We start from the raw sequence: 26,395 nt of genomic DNA, 5'->3' as shown, positions 1-26,395 counted from the left end.
GCTCGGATGCGGAGCCGCCTCTTCCTGGCATTCCTGACCCCAAATCCCCAAATCCCAGAATTCCAATCCCAAATCCCCAAATCCTCAATCCCAATCCTACATCCCAGCATTCCCAGCATTCCCAGCATTCCCAGCATTCCCATTTTTCCCGTTCCAGGCGTGCTCCCCGGCCGGGAGCTGGCTCGGATGCGCAGCCGCCTCTTCCTGCCATTCCCCACCCCAAATCCCCAAATCCCCAAATCCCCAAATCCCCATCCCAAATCCCAGAATCCCAATCCCAAATCCCAGAATTCTGATCCCAAATCCCAATCCCACATCCCAGGATTCCCAGCATTCCCAAAATTCCCATTTTTCCCGTTGTTTCCAGGCGTGCTCCCTGGGCGGGAGCTGGCTCAGATGCGGAGCCGCCTCTTCCTGGCATTCCTGACCCCAAATCCCAACCCCACATCCCAGAATCCCAATCCCAGGTCCCAGAATTCCGATCCCAAATCCGAGATCCCACATCCCAGAATTCCGCTCTCAAATCCCAAATCCCAACATCCCAGAATTCCCAGAATTCCTGGTTTTCTAGGCGTGCTCCCTGCCTGGGAGCTGGCTCGGATGCGCAGCCGCCTCTTCCTGGCATTCCCAATCCCAAATCCCCAAATCCCCTTCCCAAATCCCAACATCCCGGCATTCCCATAATTCCCAGCATTCCCAGCATTCCCGAAATTCCCAGAATTCCCGTTTTTTCCCATTTTTTCCCCATTCCAGGCGTGCTCCCGTGCCGTGAGCTGTCCCGCATGCGCAGCCGCCTCTTCCCGGCATTCCCCACCCCAAATCCCCAAATTCCCTTCCCAAATCCCAATATCCCAGCATTCCCATAATTCCCAGCATTCCCAGCATTCCCAGCATTCCCAGCATTCCCAGAATTCCCGTTTTCCCCATTTTTTCCCCATTCCAGGCGTGCTCCCGTGCCGTGAGCTGTCCCGCATGCGCAGCCGGCTGCTGCTGAACCTGGCGCTGGTGCAGGAGTCGCTGGGGAACCACGGGCGCTGCTCCCGCCTGCTGCGCCGCAGCGCCCTGCTGGCCGAGTGAGCATTCCCAAAATTCCCGGAAACCTGGGAACGCCGGGATATTTGGGAATTCCGGGAATGCTGGGAGAGACTTTGGGGGGTTCGGAGAGGATTTTTGGGGGTTTTTAGGGAGGATTTTTGGGATTTTGGGAAGGAATTTGGGCGTTTGGGAGGGGATTTTGGGAATTTTGGGAATTCTGAGGTTGGGATTCTGAGAATTTTTGGGAATTCCCAGAAATTTGGGAATTCTGGGAATGCTGGGAGGGAAATTTGGGAATTCTGGGAATGCTGGGAGGGAGTTTGGGGGGTTCAGAGGGGGTTTTGGGAGGGATTTTTGGAAATATTGGAGAGGATTTTTGGGGAGTTTTGGGAATTCTGGGGATGGGTTTTGGGATTTTCAGGGAATTCCTGGAAATTTGGGAATTCCGGGAATGCTGGGAGGGATTTTGAGGGGTTTGGAGGGGATTTTGGGGCGTTTTGGGACAGGATTTTGGAATATGGGAGAGGACTTCGGAGAATTTTGGGAATTCTGAGGTTGGGGTTTTGGGAATTTTTGGGAATTTCGCAGAAATTTGGGAATTCTGGGAATGCTGGGAGGGAAATTTGGGAATTCTGGAAATGCTGGGAGGGAGTTTGGGGGGTTCGGAGGGGATTTTTGGGGGGTTTTGGGAGGGATTTTTGGAGTTTGGGAGGGGATTTTGGGAATTTTGGAGAGGATTTCTGGGAGTTTTGGGAATTCTGAGGTTGGGATTTGGAGAATTATTGGGAATTCCCAGAAATTTGGGAATTCCGGGAATGCTGGGAGGGAGTTTGGGAATTTTGGAGGGGACTTTGGGGGGTTTTTAGGGAAAATTTTTGAGATTTTGGGAAGGAATTTGGGCGTTTGGGAGGGGATTTTGGGAATTTTGGAGGGGATTTTTGGGAGGGAATTTTGGGAATGGATTTGGGAATTCTGGGAGGGAAATGTGGGAATTCTGGGAATGCTGGGAGGGAAATTTGGGAATTCCGGGAATGCTGGGAGGGAGTTTGGGGGCTCGGAGGGGATTTTGGGGGGTTTTGGGACAGGATTTTGGAATTTCGGGGAAGATTTTGGGGAGCTTTGGGAATTCTGAGGTTGGGATTTGGAGAATTTTTGGGAATTCTGGGAAATTTGGGAAATTTGGGAATGCTGGGCGGGATTTTGGGGGGTTCGGAGGGGATTTTCGGGGGTTTTGAGACAGAATTTTGGAATATGGGAGAGGACTTCGGAGAATTTTGGGAATTCTGAGGTTGGGGTTTTGGGAATTTTTGGGAATTTCGCAGAAATTTGGGAATTCTGGGAATGGTGGGAGGGAAATTTGGGAATTTTGGGAATGCTGGGAGGGAAATTTGGGAATTTTGGGAATGCTGGGAGGGACTTTCAGGGGTTTGGAGGGGATTTTTGGGGCGTTTTGGGGACAGAATTTTGGAATTTTGGAGAGGATTTTTGGGGAGTTTTGGGAATTCTGAGGTTGGGATTTGGAGAATTTTTGGGAATTCCCGGAAATTTGGGAATTCTGGGAATGCTGGGAGGGAAATTTGGGAATTCCGGGAATGCTGGGAGGGAGTTTGGGGGGTTCGGAGGGGATTTTGGGGGGTTTTGGGGAGGAATTTGGGAATTTTGGGGAAGATTTCGGGGAGCTTTGGGAATTCTGAGGTTGGGATTTGGAGAATTTTTGGGAATTCTGGGAAATTTGGGAAATTTGGGAATGCTGCGCGGGATTTTGGGGGGTTTGGAGGGGATTTTTGGGGGTTTTGAGACAGAATTTTGGAATATCGGAGAGGATTTTGGAGAATTTTGGGAATTCTGAGGTTGGGATTTGGAGAATTTTTGGGAATTCCCAGAAATTTGGGAATTCCGGGAATGCTGGGAGGGAAATTTGGGAATTCTGGGAATGCTGGGAGGGAATTTGGGGCTTTTGGAGAGGATTTTTGGGAGTTTAGGATCTGGGATTGGATTTCTTGAGAGTTTTGGGAATGGGATTTTTGGATTGGAAAGTTTGGAATTTGGGGATTGGATTTTTGGGATTTTGGGATTGGAATTTTGGAATTTTGGGATTCGGGATTGGATTTTAGGGGATTCGGGATTGGAATTTCCGGAATTCCCCCATTTCCCCGGGAGTGCCAGTCCCTGGAGGATCTGCGATGGGAATTTTGGGAATTTGGGAATTCTGGGAATGGATTTTGGGAATTTTGGGGTTGGGATTTTGGGGATTTTGGGATTGGATTTTGGGAATCTGGGATTTGGGAGTTTGGATTGGATTTTTGAGATCTGGGATTGGAATTTTGGGAATTTTGGAGAGGATTTTTGGGAGTTTGGGATCCGGGATTGGATTTCTTGAGAGTTTTGGGATTGGAATTTTTGGGATTTTGGGGTTGGGTTTTGGGAATTCAGGATGGGAATTCCAGGAATTTTCTCCCTTTTTCCCAGGCAATCCCAGTCCCTGGAGGATCTGGGATTGGATTTTTAGGAATTTGGGACTTTGGGAATTTGGGAATTTTGGGATTGGATTTTTGGGGATTCAGGATGGGAATTCCAGGAATTTCCCCATTTCCCAGGGAGTGCCATTCCCTGGAGCTTCTGGGATTGGAATTTTGGGAATTTGGGGATCGAAATTTGGGATTCGGGGACTGGGATTTTGGGAATTTAGTATTGGAAATTTGGGAATTTGAGAATTTGGGATTTGGGATTAGATTTTAGGGAATTCAGGATGGGAATTCCAGGAATTTCCTCCCATTTTTCCCAGGCAATCCCAGTCCCTGGAGGATCTGGGATTGGATTTTTGGGAATTTGGGAATTTGGGAATTTTGGAATGTTGGGAATTGGGGATGGGAATTCCAGGAATTTCCCCCTTTTTCCAGGGAGTGCCATTCCCTGGAGGATCTGGGATTGGATTTTTGGGAATTCAGGATCAGAATTCCATGAATTTCCCCCTCTTTTCCCAGACAATCCCATTCCCTGGAGGATCTGGGATGGGAATTTTGGGAATTTGAGAATTTGGGAATTCTGGGAATTTGGGGTTGGAATTTGGGATTTGGGATTGGATTTTGGGAATCTGGGATTGGAAATTTGGGATTTTTGGGTTTGGATTTTGAGTTTTTGGGATTGGATTTTTGGGAATTCCAGGATTTTCCCCCTCTTTCCCAGGGAGTGCCATTCCCTGGAGGATCTGGGATGGGAATTTTTGATACTTTGAGATGGGAATTCCGGGAATTTTGGGAATGGACTTTGGGAATTGAGGAGGAGATTTTTGGGGATTTTGGGACTTGGGGATTTGGAACTTTGGGATTTGGGATTTTGGGATTGGAATTTTGGGGATTTTGGGGTTGGATTTTGGGAATTCAGGATCCGAAATTTGGGAATTTGAGAATTTGGGAATTTGGGATTGGATTTTAGGGGAATTTAGGATGGGAATTCCAGGAGTTTCCCCCTTTCCCAGGGAGTGCCATTCCCTGGAGGATCTGGGATGGGAATTTTGGGAATGTGGAAATTTGAGAATTTGGGAATTCTGGGAATGGATTTTGGGAATCTGGGATTTGGGAATTTTGGGAATTTTGGAGAGGATTTTTGGGAGTTTGGGATCCGGGTTTGGATTTCTTGAGAGTTTTGGGTTTGGGATTTTGGGAATTTTGGGATTGGATTTTTTGAAATTCAGGATCTGAAATTTGGGAATTTGAGAATTTGGGCATTTGGGATTGGATTTTAAGGGATTCAGGATCAGAATTCCATGATTTCCCCCTGTTTTTCCCAGGCAGTGCCATTCCCTGGAGGATCTGGGATGGGAATTTGGGAATGTTGGGAATTTGGGATGGGAATTCCATGATTCCCCCCCTTTCCCAGGCAGTGCCATTCCCTGGAGGATCTGGGATGGGAATTTGGGAATGTTGGGAATTTGGGATGGGAATTCCATGATTTCCCCTGTTTCCCAGGCAGTGCCATTCCCTGGAGGATCTGGGATGGGGAATTTGCGATTCTGGGATTGGGATTTTGGTATTTTGGGATGGGAATTTTGGGAATGTTGGGATTTTTGGGAATTTGGGATGGGAATTCCATGATTTCCCCCGTTTTTCCAGGCAGTGCCATTCCCTGGAGGATCTGGGATGGGGAATTTGGGAATGTTGGGATCACAATTCCATGATTCCCCCCCTTTCCCAGGCAGTGCCATTCCCTGCAGGATCTGGGATGGGGAATTTGCGATTCTGGGATTGGGATTTTGGTATTTTGGGATGGGAATTTTGGGAATTTGGGATTTTTGGGAATGTTGGGATCCCAATTCCATGATTTCCCCCGTTTTCCCAGGCAGTGCCATTCCCTGGAGGATCTGGGATGGGAATTTGGGATTTTTGGGAATTCAGGATCAGAATTCCATGATTTCCCCTCCTTTCCCAGAGAGTGCCATTCCCTGGAGGATCTGGGATGGGAATTTGGGAATTCGGGATCACAATTCCATGATTTCCCCCTGTTTTCCCAGGCAGTGCCATTCCCTGGAGGATCTGGGATGGGAATTTTGGGAATTTGGGATTTTTGGGAATGTTGGGATGGGAATTCCATGATTCCCCCCCGTTTTTCCAGGCAGTGCCATTCCCTGGAGGATCTGGGATGGGGAATTTGCGATTCTGGGATTGGGATTTTGGTATTTTGGGACTGGAAATTTGGGAATTTGGGAATTTTGGGATTTTGGATTGGATTTTAAGGGACTCAGGATCAGAATTCCATGATTTCCCCCTGTTTTTCCCAGGCAGTGCCATTCCCTGGAGGATCTGGGATGGGGAATTTGCGATTCTGGGATTGGGATTTTGGTATTTTGGGATGGGAATTTTGGGAATTTGTGATTTTTGGGAATTTGGGATGGGAATTCCATGATTTCCCCTGTTTTTCCAGGCAGTGCCATTCCCTGGAGGATCTGGGATGGGAATTTGGGAATTTGGGATGGGAATTCCATGATTCCCCCCTGTTTTCCCAGGCAGTGCCATTCCCTGGAGGATCTGGGATGGGGAATTTGCGATTCTGGGATTGGGATTTTGGTATTTTGGGATGGGAATTTTGGGAATGTTGGGATTTTTGGGAATTTGGGATGGGAATTCCAGGATTCCCCCCGTTTTTCCCAGGCAGTGCCATTCCCTGGAGGATCTGGGATGGGGAATTTGCGATTCTGGGATTGGGATTTTGGTATTTTGGGATGGGAATTCCATGAATCCCCCCTGTTTTTCCCAGAGAATGCCATTCCCTGGAGGATCAGTTCCGCGCCCATTTCAACCTGGGGCTGCTGCAGCAGCGCGGGGCCCAACTCCCCGACGCCCTGCGGAGCCTCGGCCGCGCCCGCGACTGCGCCCGCGGCCTCGGCGAGCCCCGGCTGCACGGAGAGGCCGAGGCCGCCCTGGCGCAGGTCAGCAAAAACGGCAATTTGGGAATTTTCTGGGAATTTTTCGGGAATTTTCTGGGGTTTTCTGGGATTTTTGGGAGGTTCTTTGGGGATTTTTAGGGATTTTTTTGGGATTTTTTGTGACTTTTTTGGGTCTTTTAAGGGAATTTTCTGGTGCTTTTTACCTTTTTAGTTATTTCTGGAATTTTGGGAATTTTTGGGGATTTTTTTTGGGAATTTCCAGGCATTTTCGGGGATTTTTTGGGGATTTTTTTGGATTTTTTCTGATTTTTTGCGATTTTTAAAATGATTTATTTGGTCTTTAGAGGGAATTTTCTGGTGTTTTTGACTTATTAGCGATTTCTGGAACTTTGGGAATTTTTGGGGAATTTTCTGGTTTTTTTGGGAATTTTTGGGGATTTTTTTGGGATTTTTTCGAATTTTTTTCTGAATTTTTGGTGATTTTTTGGTGATTTTTTGGGTCTTTTAAGGGAATTTTCTGGTGGTTTTGACTTTTTAGCGATTTCTGGAATTTTGGGAATTTTTTGGGAATTCTTCGGGAATTTTCTGGGATTTTTTGGGGATTTTTTGGGGAATTTTCTGTGATGTTTTGGGATTTTTTTCGGATTTTTTGCGATTTTTTAGGTGATTTTTGGGTCTTTTTAGGGAATTTTCTGGTGGTTTTTGACATCTCAGGTACTTCTAGAATTTCGGAATTTTTGGGGAATTTTTGGGGAATTTTCCGTGATTTTTAAGGGATTTTTTTTGATTTTTTGGGGTTTTTTGTGCAATTTTTTGCCTTTTTTTGCCATTTCCACATCATTTCCCAGGGATTTTCCTGCTCTTTTTTAGGATTTTTCCCGGGATTTCCCCTCCATTCTTTCAGATATTGCTGGAATTTGGGGAATATTTCGGATTTTTTTGGATTTTTCCCAGAATTTGGGGGTTGGGAGGGAATTCCCGGGGTCCCTGCGCGGCCTCGGCGACCCCCGGCTGCACAGCTGAGGAAATTTGGGAAGTTGGGGATTTTTTGGGAATTTTTCGGGAATTTTCTGGGATTTTTTGGGATTTTTTGGTGGTTGTTTTTTTTTTTTGTAATTTAGAGATTTTTTTTTTAGGAATTCCATGGGATTCTTTGGGAATTCCATGGGATTTTTTTGGGAATTTGGGGATATTTTAGTAATTCCATGGGATATTTTGGGAATTCCATGGGATATTTTGGGAATTCCATGGGGATATTTTGGGAATTCCATTGGATTTTTTGGGGGGATTTGGGGATATTTTGGGAATTCCATTGGATTTTTTGGGGGGGATTTGGGGATATTTTGGGAATTCCATTGGATTTTTTTGGGAATTTGGGGATATTTTGGGAATTTGGGGATATTTTGGGAATTCCATTGGATTTTTTGGGGGGATTTGGGGATATTTTGGGAATTCCATTGGATTTTTTGGGGGGATTTGGGGATATTTTGGGAATTCCATGGGATATTTTGGGAATTCCATTGGATTTTTGGGGGGGATTTGGGGATATTTTGGGAATTCCTTGGGATTTTTTGGGGAATTTGGGGATATTTTAGTAATTCCATGGGATATTTTGGGAATTCCATGGGATTTTTTGGGGGGATTTGGGGATATTTTGGGAATTCCATGGGATTTTTTTGGGAATTTGGGGATATTTTGGGAATTTTGGGATATTTTGGGATTTCCATTGGATTTTTTGGGGAATTTGAGGATATTTTGGGAACTCCATGGGATATTTCTGGAATCCCGTGGGATATTTTGGGATTTCCATGAGATTTTTTGGGAATTCCATGGGATATTTCAGGAATTTTGGGATATTTTGGGAATTCCGTGGGACATTTCGGGAATCCCGTGGGATATTTGGGGAAATTTTGGGAATTCTGTGGGATATTTCGGGAATCCCGTGGGATATTTTAGGAATTTGGGGATATTTCGGGATTTCCCTGGGATATTTTGGGAATTTGGGGACCTTTCAGGAATTTGGGGACATTTCGGCAATCCCGTGGGATATTTTGGGAATCTGGGGATATTTTGGGAATTCTGTGGGATGTTTCGGGAATTCCATGGGATTTTTTAGGAATTCCGTGGGATATTTTGGGAATTCCATTGGATTTTTTTGGGAACTTGGGGATGTTTTGGGAACCCCGTGGGACATTTCGGGAATCCCGTGGGATATTTGGGGAATTCCAGGGGATTTTTTGGGAATTCCATGGGATTTCTTGGGGAATTCTGGGCCATTCCGGGGATCCCGTGGGATATTTTGGGACATTCTGGGAATCTCGTGGGACGTTTGGGGAATTTCGGGATATTTTGGGAATTCTGGGCCATTCCGGGAATCCCGTGGGATGTTTGGGAATTTTGGGATATTTTGGGAATCCTGTGGGATATTTTGGGAATTCCATGGGATTTCTTGGGGAATTCTGGGCCATTCCGGGAATCCCGTGGGATGTTTGGGGAATTTTGGGATATTCTGGGAATTTTGGGACATTCCGGGAATCCCGTGGGACGTTTGGGGAACTTTGGGACATTCTGGGAATCCCGTGGGATATTTTGGGAATTCCATGGGATTTCTTGGGGAATTCTGGGCCATTCCGGGAATCCCGTGGGACGTTTGGGGAATTTCGGGATATTTTGGGAATTCCATGGGATTTCTTGGGGAATCTTGGGATGTTTGGGGAATTTCGGGACATTCTGGGAATTCTGGGCCATTCCGGGAATCCCGTGGGATATTTTGGGAATTTCGGGATATTCTGGGAATTCTGGGCCATTCCGGGCTCCCGGCAGGTGCTGCTGGCGCTGGGGGACCTGCGGGGCGCTGGGCGGGCGCTGCGCCGGGCGCTGGCCCTCGGCAACCCCGGCACCGCCGACGGCAACCGCGGCCCCGGCAGCCGACGGCACGGTCAGTGCGGCAACGGCACGGCACACGGGGGGGGAAACGGGGCGGAAACGGGGGGAAAATGGGCAAAAATGGGACAAAAAGGGGAAAAAATGGCACCGAAAGGGTGAAAATGGCGCAAAAATGGGACCAAAATGGGACCAAAAGGGCCAAAAATGGCACAAAATGGCACAAAATGGGACAAAAATGGCAAAAAGTGGCACCAAGTGGCACTAAAATGGCAAAAATGGGACCAAAAGGGCAAAAAGTGGCAAAAATGGCACCAAAAGGGCAAAAAAGGCACCAAAAGGGCACCGAAAGGGTGAAAAAGGGAAAAAATGGCACAAAAAGAGCTAAAAATGGCACCAAAATGGCACCAAAAGGGCAAAAAATGGCACCAAATGGCAAAAAGTGGCAGCAAGTGGCACTAAAATGGCAAAAGTGGCACAAAATGGCACCAAAATGGCACCAAAAGGGCACTAAAAGGGCAAAAAGTGGCACCAAAAGGCTAAAAAATGGCACAAAAATGACACCAAAAGGGCAAAAAATGGGACCAAAAGGGCTAAAAATGGCACAAAAATGAGACCAAAAGGGCACCGAAAGGGTGAAAAAGGGAAAAAATGGCACAAAAAGAGCTAAAAATGGCACAAAATGGCACCAAAAGGGCAAAAAGTGGCAGCAAGTGGCACTAAAATGGCCCCAAATGGCACCAGAATGGCCCCAGGTGGCACCAAAGTGGCATCAAATGGCAAAAAGTGGCACAAAATGGGACCAAAACGGCCCCAGATGGCACCAAAATGGCACAAAAATGGCACCAATTGGCTTCCAAATGTCCCCAAATGGTGCCAAGTGGCGCCTAAATGGCAAAAAATGGTCCCAAAATGGCAAAAAGTGGCACCAAATGCCACCAAAATGGCACCAAGTGGCACCAAAATGGTCCCAAATGTCCCCAAATGGCGCCAATCGGCTTCGAAATGTCCCCAAATGTCCCCAAATGGCGCCAATCGGCTTCGAAATGTCCCCAAATGGTGCCGAGTGGTGCCACAATGACAAACAGTGGCACCAAAATGTCCCCAAGTGGCACCAAAATGGCACCAAAATTGTGCCTCAGGGGCACCTGAGTGGCACCAAAATGTCCCCAACATCCCCAATGTCTCCCATGTCCCCAATGTCCCTGATGTCCCCAGTGTCCCCAACACCCCTGAGTGTCCCCAATGTCCCCAACATCCCCAATGTCCCTGATGTCCCCAATGCCCCCGAGTGTCCCCAATGTCCCCAACACTCCTGAGTGTCCTCAATGTCCCCAATGCCCCTGAGTGTCCCCAGTGTCCCCAACATCCCCAATGTCCCCAATCCCCCAGAGTGTCTCCAATGTCCAAACAGCCCCAATGTCCCCAATCCCCCAGTGTCCCCAATGTCCCCAACATCCCCAATGTCCCTGAGTGTCCCCAATGCCCCTGAGTGTCCCCAGTGTCCCTGAGTGTCCCCAATGTCCCAACATCCCCAATGTCCCCAATCCCCAAGAGTGTCTCCAATGTCCCAACAGCCTCAATGTCCCCAATGCCCCTGAGTGTCCCCAATATCCCTGAGTGTCCCCGTGTCCCCAAATGTCCCCAATCCTCCTGAGTGTCCCCAATGTCCCTGAGTGTCCCCAATGTCCCTGAGTGTCCCCGTGTCCCCAAATGTCCCCAATCCTCCTGAGTGTCCCCAATGTCCCTGAGTGACCCCAACGTCCCCAACATCCCCAATGTCCCCAATCCCCCAGTGTCCCCAATGTCCCAACAGCCCCAATGTCCCCAATGCCCCTGAGTGTCCCCAACACCCCTGAGTGTCCCCAATGTCCCCAATGTCCCTGAGTGTCCCCAATCCCCTGAGTGTCCCTGATGTCCCCGCTGTCCCCTCAGCGCGGCGGGTGTGCCGCTGCCTGGCGCTGCTGTCCCGCGCTGACCCCGCTGTCCCCTCGCTGTCGCTGTCACCCCGACAGCCCCAATGTCCCCAACAGCCCTCAGTGTCCCCAATGTCCCTGAGTGTCCCAAATGTCCCCAATGTCCCCAATCCCCTGAGTGTCCCCAATCCCCTGAGTGTCCCCAACATCCCCAATGTCCCCAATCCCCTGAGTGTCCCCAATGTCCCTGAGTGTCCCCAACATCCCCAATCCCCCAGAGTGTCTCCAATGTCCCAATGTCCCCAATCCCCTGAGTGTCCCCAATGTCCCTGAGTGTCTCCAGTGTCCCCAACATCCCCAATGTCCCCAATGTCCCCAACATTCCCAATGTCCCTGAGTGTCCCCAATGTCCCCGATGTCCCCAATGTCCCCAACATCCCCAATGTCCCTGAGTGTCCCCAATGTCCTTGAGTGTCCCCATGTCCCCAACATCCCCAATGTCCCCAATCCCCTGAGTGTCCCCAATGCCCCCAATCCCCCTGAGTCCCCCAATCCCCTGAGTGTCCCCAATGTCCCTGAGTGTCCCCAATCCCCTGAGTGTCCCCGCTGTCCCTGATGTCCCCGCTGTCCCCTCAGCGCGGCGGGTGTGCCGCTGCCTGGCGCTGCTGTCCCGCGCTGACCCCGCTGTCCCCTCGCTGTCCCTGTCACCCCGACAGCCCCAATGTCCCCAACAGCCCCAATGTCCCCAACAGCCCTGAGTGTCCCCAATCCCCTGAGTGTCCCCGATGTCCCCAATGTCCCTGAGTGTCCCCAATGGCCCTGATGTTCCCAATGTCCCTGAGTGTCCCCAATCCCCCGGAGTGTCCCCAATCCCCTGAGTGTCCCTGATGTCCCCAATCCCCTGAGTGTCCCTGATGTCCCCGCTGTCCCCTCAGCGCGGCCGGTGTGTCGCTGCCTGGCGCTGCTGTCCCGCGCTGACCCCGCTGTCCCTGTCATCCCGACAGCCCCAATGTCCCCAATCCCCTGAGTGTCCCCAAAGCCCCCAATCCCCCTGAGTCCCCCAATCCCCTGAGTGTCCCCAATGTCCCTGAGTGTCCCCATGTCCCCAACATCCCCAATGTCCCCAATCCCCTGAGTGTCCCCAACGCCCCCAATCCCCCTGAGTCCCCCAATCCCCTGAGTGTCCCCAATGTCCCTGAGTGTCCCCAATCCCCTGAGTGTCCCCGCTGTCCCTGATGTCCCCAATCTCTGCAATGTCCCCTCAGCGCGGCGGGTGTGCCGCTGCCTGGCGCTGCTGTCCCGCGCTGACCCCGCTGTCCCCTCGCTGTCCCTGTCACCCCGACAGCCCCAATGTCCCCAGTGTCCCCAATGTCCCCAACACCCCTGAGTGTCCCCAACAGCCCTGAGTGTCCCCAGTCCCCTGAGTGTCCCCGATGTCCCCAACACCCCTGAGTGTCCTCAGTGTCCCCAACGTCCCCAATGTCCCTGAGTGTCCCCAATGGCCCTGATGTTCCCAATGTCCCTGAGTGTCCCCAATCCCCCGGAGTGTCCCCAATCCCCTGAGTGTCCCTGATGTCCCCAATCCCCTGAGTGTCCCCGATGTCCCCGCTGTCCCTGAGTGTCCCTGATGTCCCCGCTGTCCCCTCAGCGCGGCGGGTGTGCCGCTGCCTGGCGCTGCTGTCCCGCGCTGACCCCGCTGTCCCCTCGCTGTCCCTGTCACTCTGCGAGCGCCTCGGGGACAGCCTGGCGCGGCTCGGCCACTTCCAGCGGGCGGCCGACTTCTACCAGAGACAGGTAAAGATCGGGAATTCCGGGAATTCCGGGGATTCCGGGGATTTGTGGGAACTCGGGGAATTCTTTTCCTGATTTTTGAGGTTTTTTTGGGGATTTTTTTCTGATTTATTTTTTATTTTTTCTGTTTTTTTTGTTATTTTTTTGTAATTTTTTGAGGATTTTTTTGGATTTTTTTTGGGAATTCTTTCCTGATTTTTTTTTTCCTGAGTTTTTTTTTTTTTCCTGAGTTTTTTTTTCTGATTTCATGGGGATTTTTTGGAGAGTTTTCCGGGATTATTTTCAGATTTTTGGGGATATTTTTCCTGATTTTTTTGGGATTTTTTCCTGATCTTTTGGGGATTTTTTTTTGGGATATTTTCCTGATCTTTTGGGGATTTTTGGGGATATTTTCCTGATTTTTTTGGGATTTTTTCCTGATCATTTGGGGATTTTTTTATCAGGATATTTTCCTGATCTTTTGGGGATTTTTGGGGATATTTTCCTGATTTTTTTGGGATTTTTTCCTGATCATTTGGGGATTTTTTTATCAGGATATTTTCCTGATCTTTTGGGGATTTTTGGGGATATTTTTCTGATTTTTTTGGGATTTTTTCCTCATCTTTTGGGGATTTTTTGGGGCTTTTTTCCTGATCTTTTGGGGATTTTTTCCTGATTTCTTGGGGATTTTTTTGGAATATTTTCCTGATTTTTTGGGAATATTTTTCTGATTTTGGGGGACTTTTTTCCTGATTTTTGGGTCTTTTTCCTCCTCTTTACGGGTTTTTTGGGGATATTTTCCTCATTTTTTGGGGATATTTTCCTGATTTTTTGGGGATATTTTCCTGATTTTTTGGGGATTTTTGGGGATTTTTTTCCTGATCTTTTGGGGATTTTTTTGGAATAATTTCCTGATTTTTTGGGGCTATTTTCCTGATGTTTTGATGCTTTTTTTCCTGATTTTTTGGGGCTATTTTCCTGATCTTTAGGGGATATTTTGGGGATATTTTCCTGATCTTTGGGGTGTTTTTCCCCTGATCTTTGGGGTTATTTTCCTGATCTTTGGGGTGTTTTTCCCCTGATCTTTGGGTGTTTTTCCCCTGATTTTTGGATGTTTTTCCCTGATCTTTGCGGGTTTTTTTCCCCTGATTTTGGGGTGTTTTTCCCCTGATTTTTGGGGATATTTTCCTGATCTTTGGGGTGTTTATCCCCTGATTTTTGGGTGTTTTTCCCTGATCTTTGGGGTGTTTTTTTCCTGATCTTTGGGGTGTTTATCCCCTGATTTTTGGGTGTTTTTCCCCTGATCTTTGGGGTGTTTTTCCCCTGATTTTTGGGTGTTTTTTCCCTGATCTTTGGGGTGTTTTTCCCCTGATTTTTGGGTGTTTTTCCCCTGATTTTTGGATGTTTTTCCCTGATCTTTGGGGTGTTTTTTTCCTGATTTTTGGGGTGTTTTTTCCCTGATCTTTGGGGTGTTTTTCCCCTGATTTTTGGGGATATTTCCCTGATCTTTGGGGTCTTTTTCCCCTGATTTTTGGGGATAATTTCCTCATCTTTGGAGTGTTTTTCCCCTGATTTTTGGGTGTTTTCCCCTGATCTTTGGGGTGTTTTTCCCCTGATCTTTGGGGTTATTTCCCTGATCTTTGGGGTGTTTTTCCCCTGATTTTTGGGTGTTTTTCCCTGATCTTTGGGGTGTTTTTCCCTGATCTTTGGGGTGTTTTTCCCCTGATTTTGGGGTGTTTTTCCCTGATCTTTGGGGTTATTTCCCTGATCTTTGGGGTGTTTTTCCCTGATCTTTGGGGTTATTTCCCTGATCTTTGGGGTGTTTTTCCCCTGATTTTGGGGTGTTTTTCCCTGATCTTTGGGGTGTTTTTCCCTGATCTTTGGGGTGTTTTTCCCCTGATTTTTGGGTGTTTTTCCCCTGATCTTTGGGGTGTTTTTCCCCTGATTTTTGGGTGTTTTTCCCCTGATTTTTGGATGTTTTTCCCTGATCTTTGGGGTTTTTTTTCCCCTGATTTTGGGGTGTTTTTCCCCTGATTTTTGGGGATATTTTCCTGATCTTTGGGGTGTTTTTCCCCTGATCTTTGGGGTGTTTTTCCTGATCTTTGGGGTGTTTTTCCCCTGATCTTTGGGGTGTTTTTCCCCTGATTTTTGGGTGTTTTTCCCCTGATTTTTGGATGTTTTTCCCTGATCTTTGCGGGTTTTTTTCCCCTGATTTTGGGGTGTTTTTCCCCTGATTTTTGGGGATATTTTCCTGATCTTTGGGGTGTTTTTCCCCTGATTTTGGGGGATAATTTCCTGATCTTTGGGGTGTTTTTCCCCTGATTTTTGGGTGTTTTTCCCTGATCTTTGGGGTGTTTTTCCCCTGATTTTTGGGGATATTTTCCTGATCTTTGGGGTGTTTTTCCCCTGATTTTGGGGTGTTATTTTCCTGATCTTTGGGGTGTTTTTCCCCTGATTTTTGGGTGTTTTTCCCCTGATCTTTGGGGTTATTTTCCTGATCTTTGGGGTGTTTTTCCCCTGGTTTTTGGGTGTTTTTCCCTGTTTTTTGGGTGTTTTTCCCTGATCTTTGGGTGTTTTTCCCTGATCTTTGGGGTTTTTTTCCCCTGATCTTTGGGTGTTTTTCCCCTGATCTTTGGGGTTATTTCCCTGATCTTTGGGGTGTTTTTCCCCTGATTTTTGGGTGTTTTTCCCTGATCTTTGGGGTGTTTTCCCCTGATTTTTGGATGTTTTTCCCTGATCTTTGGGGTGTTTTTTTCCTGATTTTTGGGGTGTTTTTTCCCTGATCTTTGGGGCTATTTTCCTGATCTTTGGGGTGTTTTTCCCTGATCTTTGGGGTGTTTTTCCCTGATCTTTGGGGTGTTTTTCCCCTGATTTTTGGGGATATTTCCCTGATCTTTGGGGTGTTTTTCCCCTGATCTTTGGGGTGTTTTTTCCCTGATCTTTGGGGTGTTTTTCCCCTGATTTTGGGGTGTTTTTCCCTGATCTTTGGGGTGTTTTTCCCCTGATTTTTGGGTGTTTTTCCCCTGATCTTTGGGTATTTTTTCCCTGATCTTTGGGGATATTTCCCTGATTTTGGGGGATATTTCCCTGATCTTTGGGGTGTTTTTCCCCTGATTTTGGGTGTTTTTCCCCTGATTTTGGGGTGTTTTTCCCCTGATTTTTGGGTGTTTTTCCCCTGATTTTTGGGTGTTTTTCCCTGATCTTTGGGGTGTTTTTTCCCCTGATTTTTGGGGTGTTTTTCGCCTGATTTTTGGGTGTTTTTTCCCTGATCTTTGGGGTTATTTCCCTGATTTTTGGGTGTTTTTCCCCTGATCTTTGGGGTGTTTTTCCCCTGATCTTTGGGGTGGTTTTCCCCTGATTTTGGGGTGTTTTTCCCCTGATTTTTGGGTGTTTTTCCCTGTTTTTGGGTGTTTTCCCTCTCTCTGTCGCTCTTTTGGGATTCCATGAACCCTTCCCGTCCCCAGCTGTCGCTGGCCGAGTCGCTGGGGCTGCCGGCCCGGGAGCTGGCCGTCATCCACGTCTCGCTGGGCACCACCTTCCGCGACCTGGGGCTGCACCGGCGCGCGCTGCGGCACTTCCAGAGCGAGCTGGAGCTGCGCAAGGGGGAGCCGCTGGAGGTGGGAGCGCGCCTAAATCCCCTAAACCCCGATCCCAAATCCCCTAATCACCGAAACCCCCAAATCCCCCAATCCTGACACTGCCGGGCACTGCAGCACTTCCAGAGCGAGCTGGAGCTGCGCAGGGGGGAGCCGCTGGAGGTGGAGTGATCCTAAATCCCCTAAGCCCTGATCCTAAACCCCCTAATCCCAAATTCCTAAACCTAAACCCCCAAATCCCCCAATCCTGACACTGCCGGGCGCTGTGCCACTTCCAGAGCGAGCTGGAGCTCCGGAGAGGGGAGCCCCTGGAGGTGGGAGCGCGCCTAAATCCCCTAATCCCAAATCCCTGCTCCTAAATCCCCTAATCCCTGATCCCAAATTCCCAAATCCCCAAATTCCTGCTCCCAAATCCCCCAATCCTGACACTGCCGGGCGCTGCAGCACTTCCAGAGCGAGCTGGAGCTGTGCAGGGGTGAGCCCCTGGAGGTGGGGTGATCCTAAATCCCCTAAGCCCAAATCCCCAAATTCCTGATCCCAAATCCCCCAAATCCTGCTCCCAAATCCCCAAATTCCTGCTCCCAAATCCCCCAATCCTGACATTGCCGGGCGCTGCGGCACTTCCAGAGCGAGCTGGAGCTGCGCAGGGGCGAGCCGCTGGAGGTGGGAGCGCGCCTAAATCCCCTAATCCCAAATCCCTGCTCCTAAATCCCCTAATCCCTGATCCCAAATTCCCAAATCCCCAAATTCCTGCTCCCAAATCCCCCAATCCTGACACTGCCGGGCGCTGCGGCACTTCCAGAGTGAGCTGGAGCTGCGCAGGGGGGAGCCGCTGGAGGTGGGAACGCGCCTAAATCCCCTAAACCCCCATCCTAAACCCCCTAATCCCAAAACCTCCAAATTCCTGACCCCAAATCCCCCAATCCTGACACTGCCGGGCGCTGCGCCACTTCCAGAGCGAGCTGGAGCTGCGCAAGGGGGAGCCCCTGGAGGTGGGACCGCGCCTAAATCCCCTAATCCCAAATCCCTGCTCCTAAATCCCCTAATCCCTGATCCCAAATTCCCAAACCCCCAAATTCCTGCTCCCAAATCCCCCAATCCTGACACTGCCGGGCGCTGCGGCACTTCCAGAGCGAGCTGGAGCTGCGCAAGGGGGAGCCGCTGGAGGTGGGAGCGCGCCTAAATCCCCTAGGCCCTGATCCCAAATCCCCTAATCACCAAATCCCTAAATTCCTGCTCCCAAATCCTCCAATCCTGACACTGCCGGGCGCTGCGCCACTTCCAGAGCGAGCTGGAGCTGCGCAGGGGGAGCCGCTGGAGGTGGAGTGATCCTAAATCCCCTAAGCCCTGATCCTAAACCCCCTAATCCCAAATTCCTAAACCTAAACCCCCAAATCCCCCAATCCCGACACTGCCGGGCGCTGCAGCACTTCCAGAGCGAGCTGGAGCTCCGGAGAGGGGAGCCCCTGGAGGTGGGAGCGCGCCTAAATCCCCTAAACCCCGATCCTAAACCCCCTAATTCCAAATTCCTGATCCTAAACCCCCAAATCCTGCTCCCAAATCCCCCAATCCTGACACTGCCGGGCGCTGCGGCACTTCCAGAGCGAGCTGGAGCTGCGCAGGGGGGAGCCCCTGGAGGTGGAGTGATCCTAAATCCCCTAAGCCCTGATCCCAAATCCCCTAATCACCGAAACCCCCAAATCCCTGACCCCAAATCCCCCAATCCTGACACTGCCGGGCGCTGCAGCACTTCCAGAGCGAGCTGGAGCTCAGGAGAGGGGAGCCCCTGGAGGTGGGAGCGCGCCTAAATCCCCTAAGCCCAAATTCCTGATCCTAAACCCCCAAATCCTGCTCCCAAATCCCCCAATCCTGACACTGCCGGGCGCTGCGCCACTTCCAGAGCGAGCTGGAGCTGTGCAGGGGCGAGCCCCTGGAGGTGGAGTGATCCTAAATCCCCTAAGCCCAAATCTCCAAATTCCTGATCCCAAATCCCCCAAATCCTGGTCCCAAATCCCCCAATCCTGACACTGCCGGGCCCTGCAGCACTTCCAGAGCGAGCTGGAGCTCAGGAGAGGGGAGCCCCTGGAGGTGGGAGCGCGCCTGAATCCCCTAAGCCCAAATTCCTGATCCTAAACCCCCAAATTCCTGCTCCCAAATCCCCCAATCCCGACACTGCCGGGCGCTGCAGCGCTTCCAGAGCGAGCTGGAGCTGCACAGGGGGGAGCCCCTGGAGGTGGAGTGATCCCAAATCCCCTAGGCCCTGCTCCCAAATCCCCTAAGCCCTGATCCTAAATCCCCTAAGCCCAAATTCCTGATCCTAAATCCCCAAATCCCCGCTCCTAAATCCCCTAGTCCTGTTGTTATGCCCAGGAGTGCCGCACGTGGCTGAACGTGGCGCTGGCTCTGGAGGATTTGGGATCAGCCCTGTCCCAATCCCAAACCCTAGACCCCGCTCCTAAATCCCAAATCCTGATCCCAAACCCCAGACCCTGCTCCTAAATCCCCTAATCCCAAACCCCAAATCCCAAACCCCGCTCCTAAATCCCCTAATCCCTTTATCCCAGGAGTGCCGCACGTGGCTGAACGTGGCGCTGGCTCTGCAGGATTTGGGATCAGCCCTGTCCCAAACCCCAAACCCCAAATCCTGATCCTAAACCCCGCTCCTAAATCCCCTAATCCCCTACTCCCAATCCCCAATCCCGCTCCTAAATCCCCTAATCCCCTACTCCCAATCCCCAATCCCGCTCCTAAATCCTTTAATCCCACCCCAGGAGTGCCGCACGTGGCTGAACGTGGCGCTGGCTCTGGAGGATTCGGGCTCGGCTCCATCCCAATCCCCAATCCCGCTCCTAAATCCCCTAATCCCAATCCCCAATCCCGCTCCTAAATCCCCTAATCCCGCTGCAGGAGTGCCGCACGTGGCTGAACGTGGCGCTGGCTCTGGAGGACTCGGGCTCGGCTCCATCCCAATCCCCAGATCCTGCTCCTAAATCCCCAAACCCCGCTCCTAAATCCCCTACTCCCAATCCCCAATCCCGCTCCTAAATCCCCTAATCCCGCTCCTAAATCCCCTAATCCCATTCCCCAGGAGTGCCGCACGTGCCTGAACGTGGCGCTGGCTCTGGAGGATTTGGGATCAGCCCTGTCCCAAACCCCAAACCCCAAATCCCGATCCCAAACCCCGCTCCTAAATCCCCTAATCCCACTGCAGGAGTGCCGCACGTGGCTGAACGTGGCGCTGGCTCTGCAGGATTCGGGCTCGGCTCCATCCCAATCCCCAATCCCGCTCTTAAATCCCCTAATCCCAATCCCCAATCCCGCTCCTAAATCCCCCAGTCCCAATCCCCAGTCCTGCTCCTAAATCCCCTAATCCCGCTCCTAAATCCCCTAATCCCGCTGCAGGAGTGCCGCACGTGGCTGAACGTGGCGCTGGCTCTGGAGGATTTGGGCTCGGCTCCATCCCAATCCCCTAATCCCGCTCCTAAATCCCCTAGTCCCAATCCCCAATCCCGCTCCTAAATCCCCTAATCCCACCGCAGGAGTGCCGCACGTGGCTGAACGTGGCGCTGGCTCTGGAGGATTGAGGCTCGGCTCCATCCCAATCCCCAGTCCTGCTCCTAAATCCCCTAATCCCAATCCCCAGTCCAGCTCCTAAATCCCCTAATCCCAATCCCCAGTTCCCGCTCCTAAATCCCCTAATCCCAATCCCCTAATCCTGCTCCTAAATCCCCTAATCCCGATCCCCAGTCCCGCTCCTAAATCCCCTAATCCCAATCCCCAGTTCCCGCTCCTAAATCCCCTAGTCCCAATTCCCAGTTCCCGCTCCTAAATCCCCTAATCCCAATCCCCAGTTCCCGCTCCTAAATCCCCTAATCCCAATCCCCAGTTCCCGCTCCTAAATCCCCTAATCCCAATCCCCAGTTCCCGCTCCTAAATCCCCTAATCCCAATCCCCTAATCCTGCTCCTAAATCCCCTAATCCCGATCCCCAGTCCCGCTCCTAAATCCCCTAATCCCAATCCCCAGTTCCCGCTCCTAAATCCCCTAGTCCCAATTCCCAGTTCCCGCTCCTAAATCCCCTAATCCCAATCCCCAGTTCCCGCTCCTAAATCCCCTAATCCCAATCCCCAGTCCCGCTCCTAAATCCCCTAATCCCAATCCCCAATCCCGCTCCTAAATCCCCTAATCCCGATCCCCAGTCCCGCTCCTAAATCTCCTACTCCCACCCCATGAGTGCCGCACGTGGCTGAACGTGGTGCTGGCTCTGCAGGATTCGGGCTCGGCCCTGTCCCAATCCCTAACTCTAAACCCCACTCCTAAATCCCCTAATCCCAATCCCCAGTTCCCGCTCCTAAATCCCCCAGTCCCAATCCCCAGTCCCGTTCCTAAATCCCCTAATCCCAAACCCCAAATCCCAAACCCCGCTCCTAAATCCCCTAATCCCATACCCCAGGAGTGTCGCACGTGGCTGAACGTGGCGCCGGGGCTGGAGGATTCAGGCTCAGCGCCATCCCAAACCTGAGATCCTGCTCCTAAATCCCCTAATCCCAATCCCCAATCCTGCTCCTAAATCCCCTAATCCCATTCCCAGGAGTGCCGCACGTGGCTGAACATGGCGCTGGCTCTGGAGGACTCGGGCTCGGCTCCATCCCAAACCCCAGTTCCCGCTCCTAAATCCCCCAATCCCGCTCCTAAATCCCCTAATCCCGCTGCAGGAGTGCCGCACGTGGCTGAACGTGGCGCTGGCTCTGGAGGATTCAGGCTCGGCTCCATCCCAATCCCCAATCCCGCTCCTAAATCCCCTAATCCCAATCCCCTAATCCCGCTCCTAAATCCCCTAATCCCAATCCCCTAATCCCGCTCCTAAATCCCCTAATCCCATTCCCAGGAGTGCCGCACGTGGCTGAACGTGGCGCTGGCTCTGGAGGACTCGGGCTCGGCGCCGTCTCAGCTCCTGCCCGCACTGCACAGCGCCCTGAGCTGCGCCCGCAGCGCCGGAGACGCCCGCCTGCAGGTGGGGATTTGGGGTTTTTTGGGTTTTTTTTGGGGTTTTTGGGGATTTTTTGGGGGGTTTTGGGATTTTAGGATTTTTAAGGCAATTTTTAGGGGTTTTTTTGGGGGATTTTGGGGGATTTTTGGGGGTTTTTTTGGGGGCTTTGAGCTGTGCCCGCAGCGCCACAGAGCCCCGGCTGCCGGTGGGCTTTGGGGCTTTTGGGGTTTTTTGGGGCTTTTGAGATTTTTTGTGGGGTTTTTGGGATTTTTAGGGATTTTTGTGGGGGTTTTTAGGGAATTCTGTGGGGTTTTTTGGGGGATTTTAGGGGATTTTGGGGGATTTTTGGGGTTTTTTTTGGGGGCTCTGAGCTGCGCCCGCAGCGCCACAGACCCCCGCCTGCAGGTGGGTTTGGGGCTTTTGGGGTTTTTTTGGGATATTTTGGGATTTTTTGGGGTTTTTGGGACTTTTTGGATTTTTTAGGATTTTTTTAGGGATTTTTAAGGCAACTTTTTGGGGTTTTTTTTGGGGATTTTTGGGTATTTTTGGGGTTTGGGTGACTCTGAGCTGCGCCCGCAGCGCCGCCGAGCCCCGGCTGCAGGTGGGGATTTGGGGTTTTTGGGGTTTTTTGGGGGTTTTTTGGGGGGTTTTGGGATTTTTGGAGTTTTTGGGGATTTTTTAGGATTTTATAAGACAATTTTTTGGGGTTTTTTGGGGGGATTTTTGGGGATTTTTTTCGGTTTTTGGGGGATCTGAGCTGCGCCCGCAGCGCCGGAGACCCCCGGCTGCAGGTGGGGATTTGGGGTTTTTGGAGTATTTTGGGATATTTTGGGATTTTTTGGAGTTTTTGGGGATTTTATGATTTTTTTGGGGGATTTTTTGGGTATTTTTGGGGTTTGGAAGACTCTGGGATGCACCCTCAGCACTGGCGACCCCCGGCTGCAGGTGGGGTCGGGATTTTGGGGGTTTTTTGGGATTTTTTGGGGTTTTTGGGGTTTTTTAGGATTTTTTTAGGGAATTTTTGGGGCTTTTTTGGGAATTTTAGGGGATTTTCTTGGGTTTTTTGGGGTTTTTCTGGGGATTGTTTTGGGGTCTCTGGGATGCACCAGGGAGCCCCGGCTGCAGGTGGGGTTTGGGGTTTCAGGGTTTTTCTGGAATTTTTGGGGGATTTTTTGGGGTTTTTTGGGACTTCCTGAATTATTTAGGATTTTTTAGGGATTTTTTAGGATTTTTAAAGACATTTTTTGGGGTTTTTTGGGGGGATTTTAGGGGATTTTTGGGGGTTTTTTTTGGGTTTTGGAAGACTCTGAGCTGCGCCCGCAACGCCACAGAGCCCTGGCTGCAGGTGGGGATTTGGGGTTTTTTGGGGTTTCTTGGGGTTTTTTGGGGTTTTTGGGGATTTTAGGATTTTTTGGGGGATTTTTGGGGGATTTTTTTGGGATATTTTTAGGAATTTTAGGGTATTTTTGGGGTTAGGAACACTCTGGGGTGCACCCACAGCACTGGCAACCCCCAGCTGCCGGTGGGGTCGGGATTTTGGGGTTTTTTTGGGGATTTTTTGGGGGTTTTTTTAGGATTTTTGGGGTTTTTTGGGACTTTCTGAATTTTTTAGGATTTTTTAGGGATTTTTTAGGATTTTTAAAGGCAATTTTTGGGGTTTTTTGGGGGATTTTTGGGGATTTTTGGGGTTTTTTTTGGGTTTTGGAAGACTCTGAGCTGCGCCCGCAACGCCACAGAGCCCCGGCTGCAGGTGGCGTCGGGGTTTTTTGGGGTTTTTTGGGGTTTTTTTGGGGTTTTTGGGGATTTTAGGATTTTTTGGGATTTTTTGGGGGATTCTTTTGGGATATTTTTAGGAACTTTAGGGTATTTTTGGGGTTAGGAACACTCTGGGGTGCACCCACAGCGCTGGCAACCCCCAGCTGCCGGTGGGGTCGGGATTTTGGGGGTTTTTTTGGGATTTTTTGGGGTTTTTTTAGGATTTTTGGGGGGTTTTGGGGGTTTTGGATTTTTTTAGGATTTTTTAGGGATTTTTTAGGATTTTTAAAGGCAATTTTTGGGGGTTTTTTTGGGGGGGTTTTAGGGGATTTTTTGGGGTTTTTTTGGGTTTTGGGGGATCTGAGCCCCGGCTGCAGGTGGGGATTTGGGGTTTTTGGGGTTTTTTGGGGTTTTTTGGGGATTTTAGGATTTTTTGGGATTTTTGGGGGATTTTTTGGGGATATTTTTAGGAATTTTAGGGTACTTTTGGGGTTAGGAACACTCTGGGGTGCACCCACAGCACTGGCAACCCCCAGCTGCCGGTGGGGTCGGGATTTTGGGGTTTTTTTGGGGATTTTTTGGGGTTTTTTTAGGATTTTTGGGGTTTTTTGGGACTTTCTGAATTTTTTAGGATTTTTTAGGGATTTTTTAGGATTTTTAAAGGCAATTTTGGGGGTTTTTTGGGGGGTTTTAGGGGATTTTTTGGGGTTTTTTTGGGTTTTGGGGAATCTGAGCCCCGGCTGCAGGTGGGGATTTGGGGTTTTTGGGGTTATTTTGGGGGTTTTTGGGGTTTTGGGGATTTTTTGGGACTTTCTGGATTTTTTAGGATTTTTAAGGGATTTTTTGGGGTATTTTTGGGTTTTGGAAGACTCTGAGCTGCGCCCGCAGCGCCGCCGAGCCCTGGCTGCAGGTGGGGTCGGGGTTTTTTGGGGTTTTTTGGGGTTTTTTTGGGGTTTTTGGGGATTTTAGGATTTTTTGGGATTTTTGGGGGATTTTTTGGGGATATTTTTAGGAATTTTAGGGTATTTTTGGGGTTAGGAACACTTTGGGGTGCACCCACAGCACTGGCAACCCCCAGCTGCCGGTGGGGTCGGGATTTTGGGGTTTTTTGGGGGATTTTTTGGGGGTTTTTTTAGGATTTTTGGGGTTTTTTGGGACTTTCTGGATTTTTTAGGATTTTTTAGGGATTTTTTAGGATTTTTAAAGACAACTTTTGGGTTTTTTTGGGGGGATTTTAGGGGATTTTTGGGGGTTTTTTTTGGGTTTTGGGAGACTCTGAGCTGCGCCCGCAATGCCCTGGCTGCAGGTGGGGTCGGGGTTTTTGGGGTTTTTGGGATATTTTGGGATTTTTTGGGGTTTTTGGGGATTTTAGGATTTTTTTTAGGATTTTTTAGGGGATTTTTTTGGGGATTTTTGGGGTTTGGGAGACTCTGAGCTGCGCCCGCAGCGCCGCCAAGCCCCGGCTGCAGGTGGGGATTTGGGGTTTTTGGGGTTTTTTGGGGTTTTTTTGGGGCTTTTGGGATTTTTGGAGTTTTTGGGGATTTTTTAGGATTTTATAAGACAATATTTTGGGGATTTTTGGGGGGATTTTTGGGGATTTTTGGGGATTTTTTTGGGTTTTGGGGGATCTGAGCTGCGCCCGCAGCGCTGCCGAGCTCCGGCTGCAGGTGGGGTCGGGATTTGGGGTTTTTTGGGGGTTTTGGGGTTTTTTTGGGTTTTTTGGGGATATTTTGGGATTTTTTGGGGTTTTTGGGGATTTTAGGATTTTTTTTAGGATTTTTCAGGGGATTTTTTTTGGGATTTTTGGGGTTTGGGAGACTCTGAGCTGCGCCCGCAGCGCCGCCGAGCCCCGGCTGCAGGTGGGGATTTGGGGTTTTTGGAGTATTTTGGGATATTTTGGGATTTTTTGGAGTTTTTGGGGATTTTAGGATTTTTTTGGGGGATTTTTTTGGGTATTTTTGGGGTTTGGAAGACTCTGGGCTGCACCCTCAGCACTGGCGACCCCTGGCTGCAGGTGGGGTCGGGATTTTGGGGGTTTTTTGGGATTTTTTTGGGTTTTTTGGGGATTTTAGGATTTTTTAGGATTTTTTGGGATTTTGGGGGATTTTTTTGGGATATTTTTAGGAATTTTAGGGTATTTTTGGGGTTAGGAACACTCTGGGGTGCACCCACAGCACTGGCAACCCCCAGCTGCCGGTGGGGTCGGGATTTGGGGGTTTTTTTGGGGATTTTTTGGGGTTTTTTTTAGGATTTTTGGGGTTTTTTGGGACTTTCTGAATTTTTTTGGATTTTTTAGGGATTTTTTAGGATTTTTAAAGGCAATTTTTGGGGGTTTTTTGGGGGGTTTTAGGGGATTTTTTGGGGTTTTTTTTGGGTTTTGGGGGATCTGAGCCCCGGCTGCAGGTGGGGATTTGGGGTTTTTGGGGATTTTTTTGGGGTTTTGGGGATTTTTTGGGACTTTCTGGATTTTTTTAGGATTTTTAAGGGATTTTTTGGGGGTTTTTTTGGGGTTTTGGGGGATCTGAGCCCCGGCTGCAGGTGGGGATTTGGGGTTTGTGGGGTTTTTTTGGGGTTTTGGGTTTTTTGGGGGATTTTTTGGGATATTTTAGGATTTTTTAGGGAAGTTTTGGGGCTTTTTTGGGTATTTCAGAACTGGTTTTAGGGCTCTTTTTGGGGTATTTTGGTCGGTTTTTAGAGCTCTTTTTGTGGTATTTTAGGATGATTTTTAGGGCTCCTTTTGGGGTATTTAGGACCATTTTCAGGGCTTTTTTTGGGGTATTTTAGGGCTATTTTTAGGTCTTTTTTGGGGGTATTTTGGACTATTTTTAGGGCTCTTTTTGGGTATTTTAGGACAATTTTTAGGGCTCTTTTTGGGTTTTTTTGGACTATTTTTGGGGCTCTTTTCGGGGTATTTTAGTGCTATTTTTGGGGCTTTTTTGGGATATTTTAGGACAATTTTAGGGCTTTTTATGGGATATTTTAGGACGATTTTTAGAGCTCGTTTTGGGGTATTTTAGGACTATTTTTAGGGCTTTTTTTGGGTTTTTTAGCCCTATTTTTAGGGCTCT

At 49.6% G+C, this 26,395-nt stretch overlaps 1 protein-coding gene across 1 annotated transcript in view; it reads left to right on the top strand.

Annotated features, from left to right (window-relative positions):
* The window catches only part of TONSL (tonsoku like, DNA repair protein), a 48,830-nt gene that overhangs the window by 19,950 nt on the left and 2,485 nt on the right, over nt 1-26,395 (top strand). The window contains exons 6-11 of the mRNA XM_038126947.1: nt 944-1,073; nt 6,289-6,460; nt 9,242-9,356; nt 12,866-13,011; nt 16,452-16,604; nt 21,471-21,596. Of these exons, the coding sequence (XP_037982875.1) occupies nt 944-1,073; nt 6,289-6,460; nt 9,242-9,356; nt 12,866-13,011; nt 16,452-16,604; nt 21,471-21,596 (842 nt within the window). The remainder of the gene's footprint in view (nt 1-943; nt 1,074-6,288; nt 6,461-9,241; nt 9,357-12,865; nt 13,012-16,451; nt 16,605-21,470; nt 21,597-26,395) is intronic.

Source organism: Motacilla alba, chromosome 2, assembly GCF_015832195.1.
Source record: "Motacilla alba alba isolate MOTALB_02 chromosome 2, Motacilla_alba_V1.0_pri, whole genome shotgun sequence".
NCBI classification, from domain to species: domain Eukaryota; kingdom Metazoa; phylum Chordata; class Aves; order Passeriformes; family Motacillidae; genus Motacilla; species Motacilla alba.
This window is presented reverse-complemented; position numbering and strand designations above follow the sequence as displayed.